The 27,634-nt window shown below is 44.6% G+C and overlaps 1 protein-coding gene across 1 annotated transcript in view; it reads left to right on the top strand.

Moving 5' to 3' along the window:
• SV2B (synaptic vesicle glycoprotein 2B) overlaps positions 1–27,634 on the top strand; it is a 189,302-nt gene that overhangs the window by 112,031 nt on the left and 49,637 nt on the right. Inside the window, exon 3 of the mRNA XM_030317454.1 lies at positions 27,244–27,424. Coding sequence (XP_030173314.1) covers positions 27,244–27,424 — 181 coding nt within the window. The remainder of the gene's footprint in view (positions 1–27,243; positions 27,425–27,634) is intronic.

The raw sequence follows: 27,634 nt of genomic DNA on the forward strand, positions 1-27,634 counted from the left end.
CTACACCATACTGCCTTTCGCTCAGACACGGTCTTGGGAAAAGAGGTTACGCCATGGGGCGGGTCTGCTTTCCATGTCTTCAGGCACCTGGTAGGTTGCTTAGAGTACCATAGACTGCTTCCCACAGAGAGGCAGCATGGTGTGACAAATGATGGTGTGGGCGCTGGCGTCTGGCCACGAGGGTTTGGCCACTGGTATGTCATTTATCAGCTAGTGACCTTGGGCAGGTCGTAAATTCTCCGAGTTTCCCGTATGTGGATGAGGGTGATAACACTTGGTGTGTGTGTATGTGAGGACTAAGTGACATAAAGCTGGTAAAGCAACCAGCTCTCCGTAAGTCCTGAACCACTGTTAGTTGTCGTTACTGTGTATCCTGACATTCTCCTTCCCAGCACTGGCCGCAAATGACAGTCGCAGTGATACAGGAGCAGCATGCACTCTGGAGTCAGGTGGCCTGGGTTTGAGTCTTAGTAGGATGATTTGGGGAAAGCTGCCTCACTTCTCCGAGCCTCGGTTTCCTTGTCTGCAAAATGGAGATTGACAATAGGATCTACTTTATAGGGTTTTGTGACGATTCAGTGAGTTCGATGTATTTAACTTGCCTGAAACAGTGCTTGCACATAATAGGTGCTCAAGATATCTCAGTTGTTGTTGTTGTTGTTGTTATACAGTTTTTATTCTTACTAAACTGATGGCTTGATAATGATGAACCACCCAAATTCAGGGCTACATCTTCTCAGGTGATGACATTGCATATTTTTTTTTTTCAGCCTAAATTATTTATTGCAGGCTTTTAAGATCAAGCTGCCCTCCCTTGGCTGGTGACAATGCCTCCTCGTTCAATGCTAACCCAGTTCTAGCTCTCTTTCTCTTTCCTGTGTGTGTGTGTGTGTGTGTGTGTGGGTGCGCGCGCGCGCGCGCGTGTGCGTGTGTGTGTGCACGTGCGTGCGTGCATACACACGTGTGTTTGTATGTGTTTAACACTTAATGTTTTAAGAGCAGTTTTAGCTTCAAAGCCAAACAGAGAGGAAGGTACAGAGATTTCCGGCATCTCTGCCCCTACATGTGCCTCGTCTCGTCTCCTTCCATTACCAATATCACCCCACCAGACTGATACATTTTTTATAATTGTATAACCTACATTGACACATTGCTGTTACCCAAAGTTTGTACTTTACTTTTGATTGGTAAATTAAAATTGTACTTTACTTTTAATTGGGCTCACTCTTGGTGTTACACATTCAATGCAATGACATGTATCTATTATAATAGTATCATACACAGGTAGTTTCACTACCCTAAAAAATCCTCCGTGCTCTGCGCATTCAGCCTTTCCCTGACTTTGACCCCTGGAAACCACTGATTTTTTTTTTCTGTTTTTGTAAGGTTTTGCCTTTTCCAGAATGTTATAATAGTTGGGTCGCACAGTATTTATGTAGCCTTTTCACACTGCCTCCTTTCACTTAGTAATTTGCATTTACATTTCTTGCAAGTCTTTTCATGGATTGATGGCTCATGTCTTTTTAGTGCTGAATAATATTCCATTGTCTGGATGTACCACAGTTTATCCGTTCACCTACTGAAGGACATCCTGGTTGATTCCAAGTTTTTTTTTTTTTTTTTTTAACGTTTATTTATTTTTGGGACAGAGAGAGACAGAGCATGAACGGGGGGGGGGCAGAGAGAGGGGGAGACACAGAATCGGAAACAGGCTCCAGGCTCTGAGCCATTAGCCCAGAGCCCGACGCGGGGCTCGAACTCACGGACCGCGAGATCGTGACCTGAGCTGAAGTCGGACGCTTAACCGACTGCGCCACCCAGGCGCCCCTGATTCCAAGTTTTGACAGCTACGATAAAGCTGCTATAAACATCTGCGTGCAGATTTTTATGTGGACATAAGGTTTCAGCTCCTGTGGATAAACACCAAGGAGTGTGATTGCTGGATCACATAGTAAGAATATGTTTGGTTTCGTAAGAAATTGCCAGTCGTCCAAAGAGGCGGTACCACTTTGCATTCCCATCAGCAGTGAATGAGAGGTCCTGCCACTCTGCGTCCTCACCTGGGTTTGGTGTCGTTGGTGTCTTGGGTTTTGACCACTCTTACACGTGTATCTCCTTGATGTTTTCACCAGCATTTCCCTGATGATGTACCATGCAGAGCATCTTTTCCTATGTTTATTTAGCAAATATGTATCTTCTTTTGTGAGTGTCTGTAAAGGTGTTTGGCCATTTTTAAATGAGGTGCTTCCTGATTGTTGAGTTTGAAGAGTTCTTTGTACATTTTGGCTAATGGTCCTTTTTCAGGATGTGTGTTTTGCAAATATTTTCTCCTAGTCTGTGACCTATCTTCTCCTTTGGACTCTGCTTCTTTTATAAAGAAACAGAAAGAAAGTGATGCCCCTAGACTTGACTCCTCCTTGATGTTCCAGGAAGAGAATTCAGTAAGAGAACATTCTTTACCCCAAAATTCAGACCTCAAGTCGTAGAGTATTTTGTTATTTTCTTCCTGGAATCAAATGAATCAGTTCAGAAAACAAGAGAAGTATCCTTAGGCCAGGTAACAAAAATATCTGGGTGTCCCTGTGCCTCTTTCCTGAGCTTTTAGAAAGAAGAAAGGTGAGCTTCTTCAAGTGTGGAGGTTTAGAGGGTCACTTATCCAGAACTGTCTTTCTTCAGGAAGAAAAAGTCTAGGAGAACATTGTCAGCGACGAAGGCCCTATCCTGCTAACTCTCAAGCAGATGGTCTCCTGTTAATTAAAATGTTCATTCAGTTGCCCCTAGGTGGCTCAGTCGGTTAAGCATCTGACTTTGGCTCAGGTCATGATCTCACGGTCCGTGAGTTTGAGCCCCGTGTCGGGCTCTGTGCTGACAGCTCAGAGCCTGGAGCCTGTTTCAGATTCTGTGTCTCCCTCTCTCTGTGCCCCTCCCCCACTCACGCTCTCTTTCTCTCCCCAAAATAAATAAATCTCTAAAAAAATTTTTTAAATGTTCATTCATTATTACTTTTAAAACTACTGGGGCACCTGGGTGGCTCAGTTGGTTAAGTGTCCAATTTCAGCTCAGGTCATGATCTCACGGTTCGTGAGTTCGAGCCCCACATCAGGCTCTGTGCTGACAGCTCAGAGCCTGGAGCCTGCTTCTGATTCTGTATCTCCCTCTCTCTCTGCCCCTCCCCCACTTCCGCTCTGTCTTTGTCTCTCTCTCAAAAATAAACATTAAAAAAAATAACAAACAAAACTACTGGATATTACCACATGCCTGATATGTCCTCTATTTGGTGGCAACACCAAGAGGGCAAGTCAAGGCACTCGGTGAGTTTTATTTTTCTCCATACATGTGTGCGTGTGCTTAGTAACATTATTACGAGAACAGTTTTTCGGTAGTTTATCACAAAACAAGAAGGAACACTCTGCATACTACTTTTCTGACCTAAGAACAATTTTTTGTGCAATAATACTACTTTGTTTTCAAAACCATGACTTCCTTGCACGCAGTGCATCAAAGGAAATCAATGCAGGTCTACTGCTTTCAGTAACTGCTTGCTTCCAGAGTGTGGTTCAGAACATCTCAAGAATAGAGGACTCTGGCAGGGCCTGTCTGCACACTGCAAGACAGAGAAAAATGCTTTTATTTATTTAAAGGTCACTTTTGAAAAGTTAAAAATGGGGGGGGGGCGGATATCCAATACCTAATGTCCATCTGTACTATGGGTTTAATTACATTTATTTTTTTGCAGTTTTATGTTTTGCTTTTTTTTTTTTTTTTAGTGTGAGTGTAGTTGACACAAATCAATGAATTTCATTCTAAAGGCAGAACTAGAGCTCACACAAGAAATAGAAAATATGAAATAGCGTGACGAGACTTGCAGTGCCGCATTTAATGTTACCCCTGTTGCCCAGATATGAAGGGAAGAAAGGCCGTTTAAGGGATGGAGTCCGAGCTCGGGCCGTCCAGAAGTCTTCCTCTGGGATCCCGTGATCTTAGGTGGTTGGCGGAAGAATCCACATTTCTTTTTAATCCCTTTTCATGTAATATTGATGTATTTTCCACGCAAAGAGATGGGACTGTGTTTGGTGCTTTCTTTTTAACATTTTTTAAATGTTTATTTTATTTTTGAAAGAGAGAGACAGGACGTGAGCAGGGGAGGGGCAGAGAGAGAGGAAGGCACAGAATCCGAAACAGGCTCCAGGCTCTGAGCTGTGAGCACAGAGCCCGACGTGGGGGCTCGAACTCACAAACTGTGAGATCATGTCCTGAGCCGCCGTCCAAGGCTTAACTGCCTGAGCCACCCAGGGGCCCCTGTGTTTGGTGTTTTCAACGGAGTTGTTTGCATCTCAATGCCTTGTTTCCTTGCAGCTAGGATAGCATTTAATATTGGTGACACAGAGGACATACCAATGGCATCCTCCTCTGCCTGCAGTGGGTAAATCGATACCAAAGTCTCCCCATAATTGCAAAAACACCCCAGTTGTGGTCTCTTCCCACCTTCATGCTGACCAAAAAGCAAGAGTGTCCCATTTTCAGGCAAGAGTTCCATTTCTGCCTTCAGAATTTTGATTTCCTGGAAGGGTCTAGATGCTCGGTATGTATTTTATTGGCTCTTAGTTTTTTCTTGCCATCTGCTGTGGGACAGCTCAGGGAGACCCAAATTACCTTTAGACAGTAATTTAGAGCCTAAGAGAGGACCCTGTGAGGGCATGGAGTGATGTCACATGGGGTGGATTCACGAGAATACATTTTGAGCTGCATTTCCACAGCTGCTCTGAGATGGATGTATTACTTGGGTGTCATGAAAAATTATCTTTTAATTGTTTTATGTGTGAATTCCTGATGAACATCAGAGAAGAGCATTTGATTTCTGAACCACTTTTTCTTTAGCCCTGAATTCAGAGTGTCGGTTCCTGAAAAGAGGGGCCACTCTGTGTCCCAGGGCCTGGCACAAAATAGGTGTTCAGTTGAGTACTTACCACCGTGAAAATAAATACTCTTTATGGCAAAATCCACCAGTAGGAATTTCCACATATACATATGTTTTGTGTGTGTGTGTGTGTGTGTGTGTGTGTGTGTGTGTTATTTATATGAGCTGTTCTTATTTATATCTTTAGATCATGGGATTCTTTAGAAGAAAAGATAAGGGCTCCCTTAATAGAGTTCACACTGACCACCATATTTAGGAGTGTGGGCTTGATTCCACAGGCATTGAAGAGCTATTTAATGAGGAGCTATTGATTGCCTTTGAGAAAGGGAATGGCAAGGTGGGACCTGGGGTTCAGGAGGATCACTCTGCCAGAGTGGCTTTGGTACTGGGAGTCGTTCTTAAGGATGAATTAATGATCTTAAGATCTTAAGGATGAGATTCTGAATTGGTTCTGGAGCTTCTGGAGTTGGCTTTCTAGTCTGATTAGATTTAGACACGATGGACTGTTTCCAGTAGTGATCGCCAATGGTGTGATGTGGCAACAGAGACACACAAAATGTCATCCTTGGATACTCCTCAGTAAACATTTTGAAGAGGCAAGGTGACCACGTGTATAATCCCTTGGAATTTTTTGTCTAACTAACGAGTATAATGAGCTTGGTGGAGTCAGAGCAGCAATCTGAATAGTCTGATTCTGGGAGACTGTAGTGTTTCCAAAAGTGAAATAGGTAGGAAGCCTGCTAAATTGTCACTTGTTCTGTATAAGCAGAAAAATTCTAGGTAAAGTGAACAAAGCTCCAACTTGTGTCATAAAAATAGCATCACGTCGATTTTCAGACTTGATCCAGTTTACAGATCCAGAACTCCTTTCACGAAGAGGGAGGCTGAGTCCCCATGAGGAAGGATACCAGTATATACTGAAAACATACTTCCCCCCAGTCTTCCCAAGGGACCTATGGTCTTTTTACCAGAGTAATTGTGCACTGGGAAAAAGGAAATACGACCTCTTGAGGGTTGAAATGGCTCTGAAATGGCTCTAATCCCAGGAGACCCAAACATTCCTGTGGTTCACCAGAAAGAGTGGGGGCTCATGGAGGTCAGGCGATCTGTGGAGATTTAGCTCAGGCCCCTCTCACAGAAGGCTCAGTGGGTCCCCAAACCCTCCTTTGGTTATTACCCCAGTTCTGGAATGCGCAATTGGGGTAGACCTACTCAGCAACTGGCAAAACCCCTACATTGATGAAGAATGGATTGTCAGGGAGACTAGATGTAGGAGAGCTGACAGAAGGTCCCGGAATAGCCCAGGGGAGAAGTGTGTGGTCCCTGGGCTAGTATGGGAAGGAAATAGTAGATAGCACTTGAGTGTTTTGAAAAATTGAGATTTTTATATAGAGCTTTAAAGTATTTCTGCTATAAGCACCATTTTTTTGTGTAATTTATGCAAGGAAGGAAACAGAGGGCCCAGGCAAAGAAGACAATCCCTCTTTAAGAGATTTACACCTTTCCACAGCCAGTTGAATTTATTATAAGATAATTGAATTCATAGCAAAGTGTTGGCTATTACAAAGCTGACAAGTAAATGCAATTTTTTGGTAATAAATATACAATGAATAAAAAGAATTTCCTATATAACCAACCAACCCACCAGCCAAACAACCATCCAAAAAACCAGCATCATGCTCTCAAGATTAAGGTGTTTTTTTTCTCCACAATTAACCATTGGGGTTAAGAAAAAAAATCTTACAAGGAGAACTTCTTGCAAAGAAAACCCTCACTTTCATGATGTGGGATCCAGATTAACTATGGATTTAGCTTTGAGTGGGACGCTTTTCCACTTGTCTACAGCTGTGTCCGTTTTTGTGTTTTTCCACTTACTCCTACATCAGAGGATAGTGCCTACCTCGATCTCAAAGCACTTGTGTCAATGACTTCAAATTATTAACTGCTGATTCAAACTTACGGATCCTGGGCTTTCCTCTGATTTTAATCTAGATTGAATCAAAGGTATTTGGAGCTTATGCATGTGTAGTTTTTAGTTTCACTTGGAATAAATGGCATTGTCTGGAGAGAGAGGGAGATAGAGAGACAGAGACAGAGAGAGGAAGGAGAGGGCAACAGAGGATGGCATTTACCCCCTGGGGTTGCTGGGGGAATTAAATGGAATCACCCATGCTAACCATGCAATTCAGGAGAGGCACACAGTAGGTGCTTGGTCAGTATTCACCTTGCTCCTCCGATCCATCTGCAAAACCGATGTTTTAGCTTCTGACTTGTTTTAACCTTGGTTAGGGCAAGGATATCTCAGCCAGTTCTTTGTACTGTCCTTGCAGAACATTTCTTTCGGCAATGAGACCTTCAAAGACTTGAAGGATTTTTTTTTGCCACTACAGTTATATGCACACTCCTTGAGACCTTGTAAACAAAAGATGTTTGGTAACTATCGCCTTATTGGTTATCAGAATAAAAATGTTGTGGTTATTTATTTATATTGACCTACCTGTATTTATGTTTATATTTGCCCCCATCATGGAAAACTTCAGCAAATTTAAAAACGCTCATAAGGCTGTTAATCCACATATTTGAAAATATGATCCCCAGACCATGGAAAATACAACAGGAATGAATGAGGGCAATTTCTAAGTAGACTGGTGTATTTACTGGGAATGGAGGAGAAGTTTCAGGGTTGGGCATAGGCTACATAGATAAGTAGTCCATTCCCTGTAAAAGGATATGAAGCCTTTGATATGAGTGGCCCAATCAAGGGGAGCCTGGAATGGATCTCTCACGGCATCTTAATGGGCTTTGTTCTGGCTCTATATTGCTGAATACCAAACAAACACACCAAAACCTTCACACCATTTTCTTTGCTAATGAACCTGCAGTCTTGGCAGACATCTGGCCTCTGCTCCTCTTGGCATTACCTGGGGCAACTGGAGGGTGGAACTAGAATCATCCGAAGGTTCACTCACACACTTCTGGTGCCAAGGCTGGGAAGACACAAACATCTGGGGGCTGCTTATGTTATACGATCTCTCTGTGCCAACAAGGCAGCCTTCAAAGCAGCTAGATTTCATACTTGCTGGCTCAGGGTGGCCAACATGCATTTCCTGGAAGAGAAAGATAAGCAAAAGCCATATTGTTTTTTTTTCTTCCTAAATTTTTATTTAAATTTCAGTCGGTTAACATACAATGTAATACTAGCTTCAGGCATACAATATGGTGATTCAACACTTCATACATCCGCTGGTGGCTCCTCAGGACAAGTGCACTCCTTAGTCCCCAGTCACCTATTTCACCCACCTCCCCACCCGCCTGCATTCTGGTAACCAGCAGTTTGTTCTCTGTAGTTAAGAATCTGTATCTTGGTTTGCTTCTCTCTTCTCTCCCCGCCCCCTTCCCGCCCCTGCTTCCTCATTTGTTTCTTAAATTCCACATATGGGTGAAATCGTGTGGTATATGTCTTTCTCTGACTGACTCATTTCGCTTAGCATGATACTCTCTAGCTCCATCCGCATCATTGCAAATGACGAGATTTCACTCTTTTTATGGCTGAGTAGTTGTATTCCATTGTATGTATATACCACTGATTCAAAGGGATATATGTACCCCGATGTATATTGCAGCACTATCTCCAAGAGCCTAATTATGGACACAGCCCAAGTGTCCATCGATGGATGAATGGATAAAGGAAATACATAGATACACATATACAAAGCCATATTGTTTTTTGTGATGAAGTCTGAGAAGGCAGGCAGTGTTACTTTCTCTACATTCTATTCGTTGAGGCCATCATAAAGACCTTTCCCATTTCAACAGGGAGGGGAAATAGTCTCTATCTCCTGATTCAGAAGTGACAGGGTTCTGGACAGAGGGGTGCAATGGGACCAGAAATATTGCTTTAGCCATTTTGTGCAATACAATCAGTGACCGATCTTATTTGGAACTGGTCCTCTGGATGGCCCTTCTTAATGGCATGCATTATTGCCATTTTGCTCTAGATAATTCTTTGCTCTGGGGCTCTGTCCTGGGCATTCAAAGCTATTGAGCAGCATCCCAGGCCTCCACCCCACCAGATGCCAGAAGCACCCAGCTCCCAGTTATGACCACCAAAAATGTCTCCAGATGGTGCCAGATGTTCCCCGGGGTGGAGGGGGAGGGTGGAAATCAGCCTTAGTGGAGAACCACTTCTAGATGAGCATTTTTAGCCCTGGCTGCCCATGACATCATCCAAGGAGCTGTTAAAAAAACGAAACCAAAAACAAAAACAAAAAAAATAGGCCCTGCTCTAGAATAATTAATTCAGAGTATCTCTGGGTGTGGTGTGGGCATAGGCATTTGTTCACGGCTCCCTTGTGATTCTGTGGTGTAGCCGGGTTCGAGAACTAGGTATTCTACAGAGACCCAGTAAGAGCTGCTGAGATGTCAGGGGTTTTGCTTACTATGCTGTGTAGGAACTATCCCCCAAAGGCTTCCCTCTCATGTTGGTGACGATGGCTGGGACATTTGCACACACCTTGACCAGCATGAAAAAAACGGGGTTGTGTCCAAAAATCAGATTTACTTTTGCACAGTGCTTTACAGATTTTCAGTGGTTTTCATGGATACTCTGAATTTTAAATGACCCTGTGAGATGGTCAGAGTGATAATCCCCGGTTTGCACGATGAGGGAGATGTTGTCAGAGACCTTAAGTGATTGCATGCTGGCCTGCGGTTCAGTTCCTAATGTTGTTCTCTTGTCCCGTGTCGACACTCACTGCCACCGGTGCTCACCGTGGGCTACTTTATAGTGATGAGGCTGGGAGGTTATTTTCTCATGGACAGATTTATTCATAGAAACCCAAAGGAGAATCGTGATTTCCCAGTGCCTGCTACAACCTCTGTTACCTTCCTTCTCATTTAAAAGTCAATTACAATAATTCCACTATCACCACCAAGGGCTATAATTTGATAAGCTCTTCCCTTGCAACCATTCTGTATTAGGCATTTTTTTATTTGATCTTCCTCAATATTGTAACAGCCTGCAAGGGAAGCTTTATTTTCTCCCATTTTACAGATGGGAAAAGTTAGGCTCACAGAGGTTAAAGTAACTTGTCAAAAGTAGTTAGAGATACATCTAGGATTTGAAACCAATTATGTCTGACTCCAAAGGCTTAACTTCAAAGGTTTCTCCTCTCACTTGGCTGCCACATCCATGAAAGTTGTTTCTAGGTGCCCATTAACCTTTTTTTTTTTTTTTAAAGTTTATTTATTTATTTTGAGAGAGACAGAGTGAGTGGGGGAAGGGTAGAGAGAGGGAGAGAGAGAGAGAGAGAGAGAGAGAGAGAGAGAAAGAGAGAATCCTGAGCAAGCTCCACACTTTCAGTGTAGAGCCCGGCGTGGGGCTCAAACCCACAAAACCTGACCTGAGCTGGTCAGAGATCATGAGATCATGACCTGATCATGAGATCATGACCTGAGCTGAAATCGAGAGTCAGACGCTTAACCGACTGAGCCACCCAGGCGCCCCTAGGTGCCCATTAACCTTAAACAACCTTTATGTGAAATGTATCACTCCAATAAGAGGCAGTTGCAAGGCAACTGGGCCCCCACTGGAGTGCCGGGTAGGTGCAGCCCATCTCTGTAGGTGAGAGAAGGATGTAGTCCATGTCCCAGGCAGCTGGACCAGAAAGGCAGGGGTGATGATTTTACTGGGATCCACAGCAGTTCCGGAGGCAGAGACTGTTGGCCGAGAATAGGCTGTCCAGAGATTGAAGAGCAATGCCGCCCTCCTCCTGTATCAGGCCATGTAAGGGTTCTAAGGAATGATCCATCACCCTATATGGACCAGAGCAGCAGAAGCTAAAAGGACTCCCCATATCCCCACGGCCAAGAATCACGTCAGAGGTGGAGCTCATAACTGCTCAGCTAAAATGGTCCTTGGTAGGCCAGTGGATGTAAAAATTCCTCTTTATAAGTCTCGTGCAGCCAAGCCCAGCTGAACTGATTTTCACTTTGCAAAAGATCAGTTTTGTTTACAGAAAAAGTCTCAGATAGTAGCAGGGCAGGGAGGAGGGAAGGGAGGGTCAGATGGATAGTCCCGGGAATGTAACAGCCGTTGACATGCCCCATGGGGCCCACTGAACAGACTGAATGTGAACACCTTCCCCTCCAATGGGGGCCAGCTGGGGCTGCTCACATGAGTGAACATTTTTTGTTTCACTGCTGGAATTTTTGCTGACTCAGAGATGGGCATCAATCTCTGCTATGGATGTGCAGGAAATGACCCAGTGAAGTTTCATCCTTTCCTTGGCCTCTCTGCCTCACCTCTCTTAGGCCCCCGAAAGGGAAGTGTTGTCCTTGAAAGGAGATGTGATAACAAATTATAAGGCATGAGCCATTAATTACAACAGTATAGAGTCATCTAATACTAGAAGTGAAAGGGATGAAGGATGGCTCCTAGTATGCCCTTCGTTTCCAACTGGAGGAAACCAAGCCCCAAGAGGAAGTGAGTTGGTCGAGGTCATATACTCTGAGATTGGGACCTGGGACCCCTGCCTACTGGCACAGAGCTCTTGCCTCTGCACCAAGTAATCTTGCCTTTTGGTCTTAAGGAAGACTATACAAATCAATCAGATGATCTTTTCTCTGTATGACTTCTTTTTTAGGAGGCAGTATATGTTTAGGATACACTCAGTTGCCGATAGCAATGGCTTTGAATCATAGAGATGTTTATTGTTTACTTATCAAGAATTCCCTGACTAGGTGGTCCCGGGGTGGGTTAGTGCTTCACTGATGTCAGGGCGTAAGGTCGGGCATCTCTGTCATTCTCCTTTCCTTTTCCTCATGGTCACAAGGTGATCACTGTAGCTCTAAGCTCTATATCCTCCCGTAATGGCTTTCCCAGCAGAAAGTAAGAAGGATGGTGGCAAGGAAGTGCTTCTTCTGCTTTTATTAGGCGCAAAAATATTGCCCAGAAACCTCTGATAACTCCTTGAATAAATCCCTGGCAAGAGGAATTGGATGGAGATGACCATCTTAAGTTAGCTATGATCCACCCTCTAGGGTTGAGTATGTATGTAGAGGGACAATTGCTCTGAGACTATTTTAATACCGAAACAAAAACCAAGGTTTCCTTAATAGGGAAGGAGAAGGAAAAAGTTTTGTGGGGAATGTGGCCAACAGACTCTACAGTGTGCGTAAGTGCTTTAAAGGCAGATGGTGCGGTTATACATCTTGGCTACACCATTAACTGCCTCTATCACTGCAGACAAGTCACTTAACCTCCCTGAACCTTGGCTTCTTTATCTATAAGATTGCAATATTATTAGTACTTACCTTACAGAACCACTGTGAGGATTAAATAAGATAATGCAATAAGTAAAGACTTACCACAGTGCCCCACAAGGACCCAATAAATATGAACTTGCTTTGTATATTCTTTATTTTATTTAATAACTCTAAGGAATCAATTATTTGTTGGCCGACTCATTGCTGAATGACATACAGGTCTTTTTCTCATGGAGCTAACATTTTAGGGGAAGGAGACAATAAATAAGGTGGTTCTGCTGATCTCCACTCCTCCACTGGCAGGAACAAAGGGGGCTCCAGAGCTCCCTGTGCTCTTGGTACACCCTCTGATACTTCTTTCTCTCCCGACACTACCAGCCTTGCCAACAAAATTGGTCTCAAAACCATCAGAACTAATTCTGTTATGCCCTTTTATCACTCTATGTGTTGGTCACTATGAGGCGGTCCATATCTCCCAAGCCTTTCTTATCACCTGGATTTGCAGCCCCATACAACATTGCCCATCCCTTTCCTCCCCTCTTCTCTCAATGTCATCCACCTTCTTGCTGTAGCTGAAATGCATCCTCCTGAAGTCTTAGATGGCAGCTGTTTTCTCTCTCACACTCCACACCCCTCATACCATTGCTCTTCCATACTTCTCCCTGAAATTTCCAGACCATTCTCCCTTCCTCCTCCCTATACATCCCATGTTTAATCTGTCATTGGGGTGCACTGCCTCCTGCTTATTCTCATAGTCATCTAGTGATCTCTATTTCATCCCCTCATTCCTGGAGGATCTTAGTCCGAGGTCCACTGTCACACTCCCAAACTATTTCCGTTATAATTCTTGGTAATTTCAGTAAGTGCTTTCCAATATCCCGGTTTGTCATTTGTCGAGACCCTCTCCAGCGACACCCCCCACCTCAAGTACTTACCCTCCCGGTCTTACCCAGGTCTTATCATGACTGGCAACTCCAACCCCTTCACAACCCCTAATGTCAAGCACCCCTTCTTCTGTCTTCAGCTCAATCTGCCTAGTTCTTCCTCCCCACTCCCCCCAGCTGTTCAGCCTCAGGGACACCTTCAGCCATTGGTCTGTCTGTCACCACCCTCTTGTCCTCACCACATTTTTGACTGAGCTTAAACTCTGTGGACCAGAATCATCCCCATTCCCTGTGTACACCATCAACTTCCATGTACATCTTTTACTTTGCTGTGTTACCCAAATCTGGTCACCTCAAACTCATCATCAGCCAGTCCCCAGACCCTGGAACTGAACATGGCTGATGAGATGCACACAGTGCTGTCCACTGGCCTCACTTTAAATTCATGATCAGCAACCTCGAGGGGCCCTTTGTGCTGCCAGCTGTCATCTTCTATTTCCGTGAACTGCTTACTTTCCCCTGCCCCTTGATGACTATTCTGTTCCTTATCCATTGCTTCCAATTCCCAGAATCTCCTCCCCATCCTCGCCCTCAGTGCAAAGAACTCATTCCTCTTTCGCCGTGGAAACAGAAACCAGAAAAGAAGTCCCACGGCTCTGACCACCACGCCTACCCTGCTAATTGCCTCTGTTTTTACCTTATTCCAGTTGCCGTGGAGGAGCCTTAGTGTGACCTGTCCCTTCTCACACCAGATGCCCATCCCTCCTCACCTCCCCAGGACACTTCTTTCATAATTATCACCTTCTCCTCCTGATCTCTTTTTCTACCTGTATGGAACCCTCCCATCAGCGCACAAACATCATATAATTTCTCTCATCTTGACCCTACGTGTATCTTTTCTATTCCCTTTTTGGTAAAATTCGCTGAATCCAATTCCTCATTTCTCATTCTCACTGGAACATCTGGGAGTGAGATTCAGTCCCTGCCATTTCATAAAACTGTGCTTGTCTAGATCACTAGTGGCCCACTTGGCCAATCCAGTGGCCCAATCTCGGTCCTCAGCTTTCTTGACCTGTCAGCAGAACCTGTAACAGTCTACCCCTTCCTCCTTCTTGATACACTTTCTTTATTGGACCTGTAGCTACCACAGTCTTCTAACTTTCCTGCTGCCTGTCCCCTGCTGGTCCTTCCCAGTCTCCATTGCTGGCTTCTTATCATGTTTTTGACCCTTAACCATTGGAACATTTCAGTGCTCAGTCCTGGAATCTCTTCTCTATTGCCCTTCCTTTGGGGATCTCTTTGTCTCTGCTTTAAATGCCATCTATTCACTTGACCCTACCTTGAAAACATATCCAGAATCCAGCCACTCCCTACCATTTCCACTGCTCCCCACCACCCTGGCCCACCCCATTGGCATCACTCACTTGGAATATATGTAATGGTCTTCTAACTGGCCTAAATGATTCCACCTTTGGAAGGAGAGTCACTGTGACTGGGTGGTCAGGGAAGGGCTCTCAGAGCCTAGGGCTGGAGTATAAGACGGAGCCACCCATGCAAAGATATGAATAAAGAATATACTAAGTAGGACAAAAAGGAAACAGTGTGAAGATTCTGGGGTGAGAAAGAACACAGATCATCACTACCCAGGGGGTAATGGATGCGTGATAAAAAGGCAAATAGCAACAATAGGACAAATTGTCAAAGGAATAGAAAAATTAAGAGATCTGAACCATGGGAAACATTTTAATAAAGATGTGAATACTCGCATTCCTAAAACCTGCACTGCTCTCTGTCACATGGAGTTCTCAAACAGTGGATGAAAATAATTGCTTTGCCAGTAACGTGTTTTAAAAAGCAAAGAATTTTATTTAGAAATCCAGATTTCTGATGCTTTTTGAAATCGTAGAAATAGCATCTATATTCTACAACACAGCAATTGGCTGAAGTTGGGTATGGCTGCTCCCTTTAGGTGGGCATGTATTTCCGAGTCTCTGCCATTCCTTACAAGGTATGTCTGGGTAGCTTCACTCCTTTCCCTGCTTGGCCCTTGTAGGTGCAACCCTGAGGCCAGGAGGTGAAAAGATTTTATCATTTTGGATATTGAGAAGGATTCGTAAGACTCCACTGAGTATGGTCAGATAAGGCTTTTATTTAAAGGCAAAGGCCACGGTGGAGCAATGGAAGATCATATAGGTAAGCATTGGGGATTCAAGAGACATCCAGGCACAGTCTCTCCAGGGTCCTTCTTATTCCCATATAGACCTATCTCTAGATTGAACCACCAAGGTCTGTGCAAGAAATCTTCACTCTGGGAGAGCTCAAGATAGAAGTTCCCACAGGGACTTTCATGTCCCTTTGGTCTTACGATCAAGCCCTGACCGACCAGTGATACCACCGAAAATCATTAGTAAACAAACTGGCCCCAGGGTTGCCAGGGGAGTTTCAGACTTTAAACAGCACCTCATAAATACCATTGCCCTTATCTTGCCCAGAAGTCAGAGCCAATATCCAGGTGTCTCTAAAGATAAACATAGATCTTTTCCAGTCTGGCTGCAAATCAAGTCTATCCTAATAAAGAAGATAATGTGCTTTGAAGACAAGGTAGCCCACTTTGGTATAGAGACATTGTACCAAAAAGGCAGCTGAGTTCTGGAAGATCATGGGTTTGACTTCTGCCAATAACCAGCTGCATCACCTTCTGGTCCCTTGGGGTGAAGCTCAGCTCCGCTCCCGCCCCACTGGCCATCTGCTTGTTGTAAGACAGCCAAGTACAGCTATCAGCCTCTTTCCACTTACCGGCTTGCCAGAGTTCTTGCCGTGTCTCCTCTCTGGCCCTTGCCCTGATCCACCCCTTCTCCTTTATTTCTACCTCTTTATTTCTGATAGACTGAGTTTTTTGAAAGCACAGGGCAAGGATTTATTAATCTTTATGCCGCTCTTCCGGGTTCACTGACATGCGGAGAATGGGGCTTAGCAAATTTCCTTGTGAAGACTTTGGTTTCCTCTCCTGCTCTTTTATCAACCATTCCCGTCTCAGACTCTGGCTCTTGGCTGTACTGTCCATGACTGGCCTTATTGTGGTTCCCCTGAACGGGTCCACCCTCTAGAAACCACCACAACGGCAGTCCCAACTTTTTCTTTAGTGGAATGGCCGAGGGATCACCCAGTCTCACTGGGTAATGATCACATCTGAGATGCCCACAGTACATACCTCCCTTCACTGGCTTTGGCCCAGGTGACACCCTCTGTCACCTGCCTCACCTCCTCTCCCCTGCTGTGGGAGGTGTCCAGAGGGAAGCTTTGCTTTTCTAAGAGATTTCTAGTGTGGTCATATGTGAACAAGGCAATTTCAAGATTCTCACAGTATTCTCAGGAATTTTTTCTTTTTTTTGAGAGAGAGAGAGAGAGAGCAAGCAGAGGAGGGGCAGAGAGAGAGAGAGAGAGAGGGAGAGAGAGAATCCCAAGCAGGCTCTGCGCTGCCAGTGCAGAGCCTGACTTGGGGTTCAAACTCCTGAACTGTGAGACCATAACGTGAGCCAGAACCAAGAGTCAGATGCCTACCCAACTGAGCCACCTGGGCACCCCTGTCAGGAAATACTTTTTGAGGCCTCTTGTGTCCAGTGTGAGAGAAGATTAAGGGAAGGGACGAGTACCACTGCCCCAGGGCTAGTGGACAGAAACCTCACCAGTGACCTGATTCCTTTCTGTTACAGTTGCTCCCACCATGGCTGTGGGCCTGTCTTCTACTCACCAAAGACATGGCCTCGTCTGCTCACAGGTTCATGGCTTGACCCAGAATATCGCGTGTAGCTTAAGCTTGATCACACACTGCTGGGAGGGTGAAGTCTCCAGGCTGCCTGGCAGCGTCTTTATTTCCCATAAGTATGGTTGGAGAGAGAACCCTTCCCTGATTTAAGGTGCTACCCTTATGCTATGTTGCTGAAGCAAGGGACTTCTGTCCCTCAGACCCCCCAGTCTGTCTGCAGACTTTCATCTCTGGACCTGTTAGGCACACGCAGAACCTAGAACTTCCAGAAGTGGTAATTCTACTCTTCCATAGGGTTGGGGCTTCTCCTGAGCTGAGGGGCCAGACCTGAGGGGGTGTGTTGAATCCTCAGGCAGAGTGACAAAGGCCTTATCCAACCCAGGTGTCCTTGAATGGTACTGGTGTGTCTTTTCTTGTGGGTTTCTCCATACATTGATGAGCCGGTCACGCAACTGTAAGCCCAGATTTCTTCCATCAGATATCAGAAAACTTTATTAGCTATTTTTAAATTGTGGTCAGAGAGGAAAACTCTTAACTTCATCTGCTCATCTGTTAATTTTTTTTAATGTTTATTTATGTTTGAGAGAGAGAGAGAGAAAGGGGGGGGTGGGCAGAGAGAGAGGGAGAGAGAGAATCCCAAACAGGCCCTGCACTGTCAGCACAGAGCCAGATGTGGGGCTTGAACCCAAGAACTGAGCCAAAATCAAGAGTTGGATGCTTAACCGGCTGAGCCACCCAGGTGCCCCTCTTCATCTGTTAAGTAAAGATATTAATAATTCCCTCACACGGTTGGAATGACAAACTGAAATTATTACATATGTCACCTGGTATAGTACTTAAGACACAGTAGGAGCTAAACAGGTACCAGTTCCTTTGCCCCTTCCTTTTTCCTCTGCCCATTTATTTCTAAGTATCTTGTGTGACAGTTAGGAAAGAGTCCCAGCTTTCAATAGATTAGGAAAGTGAACCTACCTCCAAAGATTCATTCACTTGAGTTTATTGGACACATAAAGTACTAGAAAAGTCCAACACAGTAATTGCCAGATTGTTTTCCACTTGACAAGTTGTTCAAGCCAAACCTTTTTGGTGCCAAGTACCTGGATCCAAAAGAAAGCATTTACTCATCCCAGAAGTTTCCAAGCATCCAGATGTCATATACACACAGTGCTTGGCTGACTTAACCTAACACATCTGATTTCATGGAGGTGTGCAAACAGATACCCTGATGTCCTTCTGTGACGTAATACCAAAGTGAGACTTCACTAGGAGGTTCCTGCATATGTTAAATCTTTATCAAATTTACCTCCCAGACCCTAGTCTAAGACAATATTGCCCTTCAAGGAGGTATATTTGGTTGAATAATAAAGAAATGGAAAGGAAATCATTCATTTGGGAGGTGCTCCTTTTGATCCCTGCAAAGTATACGTGTACAGTCCAACAAATAAATTGTTGTACAGAAAGGGAGCTCAGAAGCCTCCCAGGATAATTAATGCATTTAATTTCTATGTATTCAAGCAAAAAAAAAAAAAAGAGTTCAAAATGGCTTCTTAGTCCTTGGTTCATTGTACACTTCACCCTGCTGCCTCGGATGCTCAGAGAGTATATTCTGTTTACATGAAAAGCATCTCTAGAGATGGCAAGAGTGTGATATGTACCAGGTCTCTGGAAGGAAATTTGGCTACAAACTCATCGAGCCTGTTTGACCTCATAGTTTCGTTTCTTGGAATCAATTCTAAGCAAATGACCAGCAACACAGACAGAGACATATGTACAAACATGTTCTCTGTAGGGATATTTATCAAATGGAAAAGTAGGTTATGAGACTTGCATTACAGAACGATCTCAACCATATAAATGCAGTGTGTAGTTATATGTGTACAAATAGAAATACAAAGACAGAAACATGCTAACAACAGCTTTGGGTGGGCGGCATGGTGGAGGGTTTTTGCCTCCACTTTTATACAGTTTTGGGTGTGTGTGTGTGTGTGTGTGTGTGTGTGTGTGTGTGTATTTGTATTTTTCATATTTTTCTATTGTGATTATGAATTATTTTATTTATTTCTGGAACAAATATTAATGGAGTGCTTCCTATGTGCCAAACTCTGAGCTGGGTGCTAGAGACGTAGAGAATTTCACTCAAACAAAACCAACACAATCCCTTCCTCCAGGGGTTGACAGATGTTGAACAAATACATGTGTGAGAGCAAAGAGACATATGTGATAGGGAAGAAGGAAGAATATATTGCAGAAATACCAGCAGAGAGGACAGAATTGCATTTGGAACAGGGGCTAGGGAACTATAACCTGTTTTTGTTTTTACATATTTTTAAAAATGTTTTATTTATTTTGAGAGAGAGAGAGCAAGAGAGCATGAGCAGGGGAGTGGCAGAGACAGAGGGAGAGAGAGAATCCCAAGCAGGCTCTGTACTGTCAGCACAGAGCCCGACACAGGGCTCGAACTCAGGAACCGAGAAATCATGACCTTAGCCAAGATCAAGAGCCCAACGCTCAACCAACCGAGCCAGCCAGGTGCCCCTGTTTTTACGTTTTTAAAGGACTGTAAAGTAAATAGGAAGAAGAAGAAGATGTTAAAGAGCTATAGGGCATCTGCAAAGTAAACTATTTTTACAAGAGAAATGTTTTTTTCTCTGCCCCTTGACAGAAAAAGTTTGCTGAGTCCTACTTTGGAACATCAGGAGGCCTCTCTAAGGAGATGGCAATAAATCTGGGCACTTACCCACGAGTTAGCAAAAAGAAAAAAAAAATTCCCAACAAAGTCTTATTGGAGGAAACTCGGAAAATGTTTTAGTTAAAAAAAGCTTTTTTATTGGGAATCTGGCTCCTTCTGCAGGTAAGGAGGGAGGTACATTTAAAGGGCATGCTACTATAAATAAGTTTCTTCTGCCAGTCTATGTCCTTTTACCTCAAATGCCTTTAATATATGGTGGGTTTGACTTTAAAATACCGCCAACTTATTTTCATGTTTCTAATCCCATGGCTTTCTTAGGTCACAGCCAGTTCCACGCTGCACCACTCCCAACGACAATCGCAACTTGTATTAATTGTGCATTTACTTCTGTGCCAGGCGTCCTGCTAGGTACTCTCCATCCACTGTGCCATGCAATCCTAACAACTCCACAGGATGAGCACATTATCTGACTTTTACAAAGAAGGAGCAACTATCAGAGAAGCCGAATGGGTCGCCCGTGGTCATGCTGCGGGTAATTCGTGAAGCCAGGGCTAAGAGCTGGCTCATCTCACTTTCAAGACGGGGCTCTTTCTCTATGGCACCTGTCGGAGCGGGCCCCTCCTTCTTCCATGGAGGCCTAATTCATTTCCTGTGTGGTGTTCTCACTATTAAGAGCCCTTCTCGCTCTACCACATTCCCCTCCTTTTGCCCCCATTCCCCCGACTCTGCAAGTAGCCATCGTGGTTTTTAATTTCCTTAAAACCTCAGTGTATTGGGCGGCAGATTTTCTTAATATGCCACTGAGCTTGTTGAGTGGAACTGAAGGGCGATATTCTCTAGCCTTCTAGCTAGTCCCTTATCTGCTGTGTGCTAAAGTAATTTTTGATAACTCCATTGCATTTCAATTTTCCAAATTTATTGTCTTAATTTCCTCTGCTAAAGACAGATTTTAAATGGGTTTAATAGCACAGCCATTTCAGAGGCATCGTTAATTTTCTATTTCTCTTCTCTGTAGATCAGCCCTTCTTCTGTCCATTTCTTCCCCGTCATAGCCTCCCAAAAAAGTGCAGGGGAGGAAAATCTTCCCTCTGCCCTCCCTGGCTGGAAGCCCTGTGAATTAAAGTGACAAAAGACAGATTAACAAGAGGAAAGCAGCTTATTAGCATGTGCAATACATGCACACACACAGAAGCACTCCAAAGGATGGTTAGGACTTCGCCTTAGCATTTTCCCAAAGGACAATACATTTGTAGAGAAGGAACAAGTCCCTCTTGGTGCTGTCCCTGAGCTGGTAAGAGTCTGTGGTGATTACAATCCCAAGCCCGTTTTTTAGGCAAATGTGAGGGAGGGCACAGAGCTCTCTTTTGGAGTCTGCTGTTTCTCAGCTGTCTTCAGCTCAAAATAACCCTTCAACCAAAGTGGCATATTTTGGGGGCAGCATATCTTGACCGCTACCACAGCATTTTGAGAAGCATTTCTTATTCTTTCTAGTTCCTCCTTTTGCCACGGACAGTGGGTAGCAAAAGCACCAGGCTCGGAGCCAGGAGACCAGAGGTGTGGTGCCAGCAGGTTCTGGGCCAGCAGGGGACTTCCAGAAGAGTCACTGACCTTATCTGGGGCTTGGAGTCCTCATCTACTAAAGCTGAGTTGCTGGAGTCAGTATCCAATCTCTGAGATGCATCAATTTGCCGATGTGTCTGGATCGGTCAGGGCGTGGTCAGCAGACAGACATTGTAGCAGTTATTGGAACAGAGAGAATTTAATATAAACAATTATTAGCTGGGTGAGTGAAATGTGTTTATAAAATGTACCGAGATAGTGAATGCAGGGAGCAGGTACCACCGTGGGACTGGGGGAGTAAAGTAAAGAGATCTGCATTATTGTAACTGCAGAGCTCAAAGGAGGAAACCCAAGGAGCCATAACTCAGATCTCTGGAGACGGGACCCTGCCTGGCCGGTGTTGGTGTGGGAGGGGAGGAAAGGGCAGGATGTGGCTGGTTCTGCTAATTGCATTCAGTGGCTCCTGTGGAAAGGCATTGCTGCTTCCTGCTGATGGATGCTGGGGTGGAATTTACAGGAGCAGAAACCTCGGGTCCCTTCTTCTTGCTCCAGCCTTTCAGCCTCTCTCTCTAGTGCCCCCTATTGGCAGAGGCCCAGCAGGGACTGTCTGGCAGAGCATAGGTGTTTGTGGACAAAGTAGGAGCTGGAAGGGTGGCTTCGGGGCTGAGTGACAATAGCTTAATAAGTGGCACAATGTTCATCGCTGAGATTGCGCACTGCTAGTCTAGAAGCTACTTTTGACCACTGGCCAAAGTCTGGTCTGTAGACATGTTTTGTGTGGCATTCACAATAGTTGTCCTAAACATTTGTGTCTGGGCTTATTTAAAAAATTTTTTGAATGTTTACTTATTTATTTTGAGAGAGAGAGAGAGAGAGAGAGAGAGAGAGAGAGAGAGAATGAGCAGGGGAGGGGCAGAGCAGGTGAGGGGCAGAGAAACAAGGAGAGAGAATCCCAAGGAGGCTCTTCACTGTCAGCACAAAGCCCGATGTGGGGCTTGAACTCACGAACCGTGAGATCACGGCCTGAGCTGAAATCAAGAGTCGGACACTTAACCGATTGAGCCACCCAGGCGCCCCTATCTGGGTTTATTTTTTAAATCTGAATATGTTCTTCCTGGGAAATCCACACACTTTCATTGTTCATGATTTTTATTTATTTATTTATTTATTTATTTATTTATTTATTTTTTGAATTTTTTTAACGTTTATTTATTCTTGAGACAGAGAAAGAGAGAGAGCATGAACGGGGGAGGGTGAGAGAGAGAGGGAGACACAGAATCTGAAACAGGCTCCAGGCTCTGAGCTGTCAGCCCAGAGCCTGATGCGGGGCTCGAACTCACGGACCGCGAGATCATGACCTGAGCCGAAGTCGGCCGCTTAACCGACTGAGCCACCCAGGCGCCCCTCATGATTTATATTTAAAAAAAAAATGAATAGGAAGGCAGTTTGGAAACCAGTGATCAGTTTTCACATGTGGTGGTAGGGCCCTTAGAGGGTGTGAGAATATTCTCCCAAATCTCACAACCAGTGAATGAGATTTTGTGGTTCTAAGGCCAGGATTCTCATCCCTGCCCATCAGTGTGCTCCCAGGAGGATGGGTGAGCTCTGGTCTGCCACTCCTCAAAGTGTGGTCCTCGGATCAGCAACACTAGTCTTGTCAGAAATGCAGAATGTCAGGCCCTGCCCCAGACTTACTGAATCATACCTGATTTTTTTAATTAAAAAAATTTTTTTAATGTTTATTTTTGAGAGAGAGAGAGGGAAAGACAGAGAGAGACAGAGACAGAGTGTGAGCAGGGGCGGGGCAGAGACAGAGGGAGACACAGAATCCAAAGCAGGCTCCAGGCTCTGAGCTGTCAGCACAGAGCCCGCCGCGGGGCTTGAACCCACGAACTGTGAGATCATGACCTGAGCTGAGGTCAGATGCTTAACTCACTGAGCTGACCAGGTGCCCCTGAGTCAGTAACTGATTTTACTGCGATCCCATCATGCTTTCCGTGTGCACAGTAGCCTCTGAGACATGCCAAAGATAGCTTTATAGAACAAAGAGAAGCAAACATTAATTGGATGTTACTGTCTTCCTTTGGGGTAGGGCCAGAGTATGAAGTGTACAGGTTGGTTCTCAGCAAGTCTCCTGACAATTATTCTGATTTCCCTCCTCCCTTCCTCCCGATTTACAGGCCCCCCACACACGATGCAAACAGCTACATGCACACATATAACCACATGTGCATGCATGCCTACATGATATGCATTCTCTCTCCCTCTCTCCTCTTTCTCTCTCTCTCTCTCACACACACACACTCACTCATGAGCCATTATCATGTGGCCTCTGTTCTCCCCCGCCCGGCCCGAATCCCTCACCTCGTTCCCCGCTGTGCACTGTGCTCTACTCACACTGATCTACTTGGACACAGTTGCCCGAACATATCAGGTGCCCCCTTCGCCTCCTCAGTCTTGTGCGCATGCTGCCTGCCACTGCCTGTGATTCACACGCCCAATGACCAAGATGGAAACCTGACCATCAGCTCAATGTCTGGCTCTTAGAAGCCTTCCCACGTTGAGTAAGATGTATTCAGGCTGCGCTCATTCTCTGCGTTTGTATAGTACCCAACACACACCTTTCATGGAACATTCTTTCTCACTAGGAGATAATCGTATAATTTATGGTTTATTTCCTTGAAAGGAAGGAACCTTGCCCCACTTAGCAAGCAGTTCTGAGGAGGAGCAAACAAGGAAGGAAGAAACTAATACAGAGCGGGGCGCCTGGGTGGCGCAGTCGGTTAAGCGTCCGACTTCAGCCAGGTCATGATCTCGCGGTCCGTGAGTTCGAGCCCCGCGTCAGGCTCTGGGCTGATGGCTCGGAGCCTGGAGCCTGTTTCCGATTCTGTGTCTCCCTCTCTCTCTGCCCCTCCCCCGTTCATGCTCTGTCTCTCTCTGTCCCAAAAATAAATAAACGTTGAGAAAAAAAAAAAAAAAAAAAGAAACTAATACAGAGCTAGTAAGTCTGACCGATGCTTATCTGTAAAGAACAATAAAGCGTAAAAAAAAAAAAAAAAAAAAAAGAACAATAAAGCGTAGTGGTTAAACATCGACTCTGAGGTTGGGATTCCCAGATCAAAATCTTGGTACTTCTGCTAGTTGTCTGACCTTCCGGAACTACTTTAGCTCTCTGTAAATCAGTTTTCTTCCCTATAAAACAGTAATGGTATCTGTGGGGTTGTTGTGAACATTAAAGGGGATCAACTATGCCAGTAAAATGCTTTGCATGAAGCCTGGCTGGTGGTGAGCGCTCACTCTTGTGGTACTATGATGTGATATGTTAAGCTCTTATGATCTATTGCTGTATAACCTGCAGGCTTAAAGCACCCATAGCATTTCCTTTGCAATTTGGGCAGGACTCTCCTCCTCCCTCCCTCCCTCCCTTCCTTCCTTACAACATCTGCTCTTTATTCCAAAACATTTATTGACCAGTTATCATGAGAGAACCACAAGGCATTTGTTGGCTGAATGAGATATTGGAAATTCTTGACAAGAAGTTGTGCTGAGGCCAACGCAGTTTGGAAGCTGAACAGACCTAACTTGGAAAAAAGACGTTCCCTCTCTGCTCTTATCTGGAAGTCCTAAATTACCAAGTACAAGGGCTTGTGTAAAACCCCACTCTAAGTTGGGCCAGTGGTGATAGCCCAGCAGTCTACCTGGAAGGTGGGGGGAAGGGCGGGGCATCTCAGGTGTGGGGCTCCTGAACGTGGCAATTATGTTAGGTGGGTTACCTAAGTCAGAGGAAGTAGAACCCAGTTCTTTCCTGGCGAGAACCTGGTTGGGCATGGATGGAGTTTGGGTCTTTTCCAATTGGTTAAGGTATTGGATGCTAGTTGGAAATTAGCATGGGGGCCAGGATCTCAGGACCAGGCACAAGAAAGTTATGTGGACTGGAAAGACCAGGTGAAAGTATCAGGGAGGATGCAGGCTGACCCTCACTTGGGCTTGTGTAGTGGGATTCTGGGGTCATAGCCACAGAAGATGGTTTTAAGATACCCTCATGGTGAGTAAGGCAGTTCTGTTGGACATAGCTCACAATGGCTAAGAACTGAGCAAGATTAAGTCTACAGGGAACCAGATGATGGAGATCCTTAGTTGCTCAGGTCTGGGGAACAGATACACTCATAGTCTAGCAGAGCATACTGACCGACACATCATTTCCATACGGCATGACATACACTGTGAGTTGGGTTTGCAGTCTTGACTCATTTTCTGAAACACAAGTGTGGGTGACTTAATATTTGTGGGAAATCGCTCGCTACGTTTTCTGGGCTTTGGGCTGGGAACTGGTGAAATAGGGAGGAGGAGTTATCCTCATTCTATTACTTGTCTGTGGATCCTCCGAGTGTACAGAGAAATGGCAGATTTGAACACAGGCTTGGCAATTTACCCTAGACATCCCCATGGTTGATTTCCTTTAGGTCTTTGCCTGAATGTCCTGTCTCAATGAGAGCTTCCTGAACCATCTTATTTAAAATCTCCACCTCCCACCCTGGCTCTCCTGGTTCCCTTCCTTCCCATTATTTTTCTCTATGACTCTTATCAGCCACCTACCAACTGTATATTTTACTCATTTATTATTTCTTTTCCCCAATTGGAATGTAAGCTCTACGAAGGCCAAGATTTTCAGGTGTTTGTACCTCACTGTATGCCCAGTAACTAAAAGAATGCTTACCTAATAATAGGCATTTAATATATACCGTAGACTTATAGGCATATTTCACGAAGTAACAGCATATACAGAAACGTAAAAGGAAATAGCATCTTCCATGGCTTTGAGGTGTGTAAAGGCTGAAAGTGACAATACAGGTGAGTGAAAAAAATCTTAATGAACACCATTGACAACACCAAAGCTATCATTTCTTTTCATCTCATGGAATAAAATGATAAAAGAAAGAACTCTGTCATGGGGAAGATAAGACAGAGCGTAGTTAAATCTCTCCTTTTGGGGACCAGCCTTCAAGTTAATCAGCTAATTGAAGCTCTTTGCTTTCTGTCGGCCCTTCCTGGCACACACCTGCAGAAATAAAGCATCTGCAGATCCAGAAGCTTCCTTTCTGTGAAAGACAGTTTGTGTTCACCATTTGGTTTCCAGTCAAGACCGGGTGAAAGGATACTTATGTAATCTGTATTCCTTATTTTTGACTTTGTGAAGGATGGTCTGCAAAGTTTCCTTCACAGGTGTGGTAAATCACATCAGGACTTAGCACAGGCATTGATAATTAGTAAGCCCTCAATATTTAGTAGGAAGACATTACCCACATGCTTCTGGGGATGTGCCATGACCGTGAAGATGCTGACTTTCATTGCAATACCATAAACATGTCAATAGCAATATATTTATAGGATATCTTAAATTAACCAATCTTATTATTAGAAGGGAAGTAAAGTTACATGTGATAAAGAAAGGATGCTCATTGCTGGGCTCTTATTACCCTAAGAAATCTGAACATTGGTTGTAGCTTGGAGATGGTCTTTTTTGGGGGGAATAATAACATAGCCAGTCTTATGGATAGTTGGCATTTTTCACTCACACCCTTTTCTTCCTTCCCATGTTCCTTATAACCTTTTGGTCACACTTTCCCCTTGAAATTCTCTCTTTAAACATAACCCTGCAGGTAAGGATTTTTATCACACAGTCCTTCCTTCCTTCCTTCCTTCCTTCCTTCCTTCCTTCCTTCCTTCCTTCCTTTCTCTTTCTTTCTTTTTCTTTTTTCTTTCTTTCTTCCTTTCCTTCTTTCTTTCTCTTTCTTTCTTTCTTTCTTTCTTGCTTGCTTGCTTAAAAATAAAATGACAGCACTACCTTCTGCGGATTATGCCTCTAAAAGAGTCATCTTCAAGAAGGGTACATCAGACCCAGCTATGGTTGATCTATTTTAGTATGTGCACATATGTGGCAACCTGTGAGGCTAGTTTTTCGAATGGCATTCCTAAGAATTTGAATTCAAACAGCACTTCTAATTTGCCATGAACATCTGTTATAGTCCACCTTTTATGTCTGTGACACAGACTGTCTAGAACACATAAAAAGGGGCATTGGATTTTCTAGAACATTGCATGGTTTCTAATGTCTTGTCTTTTCTCTCCACCCTGTCTTCTCTTTCCCCCCACCTTGCAGGGGTGATAGTCTACCTAGGAATGATGGCGGGGGCCTTCGTGCTGGGGGGCCTGGCCGATAAGCTGGGGAGGAAGAGAGTCCTCAGCATGTCTCTGGCCCTCAACGCCTCCTTCGCCTCTCTCTCCTCCTTCGTGCAGGGATATGGAGCCTTCCTCTTCTGCCGACTCCTCTCAGGCATAGGGTACGCAAACGCAGGGCTTTGCTGGACCCTCATAGACCAGTGTTCCATCCATCCTGGCACTATAGCTCCGAGTGGTACTTCTGGAAAACCTTGGACTGGGTTTTGTGTTTGACTTCCAAGATAGTACATTAAAGCTGAACCTTAGAAAGGGGTTAGGTTGTAAAGTCAGTGTATGAGGTCAAAATAACCCGATACTGGCTTCACCTTAGC

The sequence above is a fragment of the Lynx canadensis genome, chromosome B3 (assembly GCF_007474595.2).
Source record: "Lynx canadensis isolate LIC74 chromosome B3, mLynCan4.pri.v2, whole genome shotgun sequence".
NCBI classification, from domain to species: Eukaryota; Metazoa; Chordata; class Mammalia; order Carnivora; family Felidae; genus Lynx; species Lynx canadensis.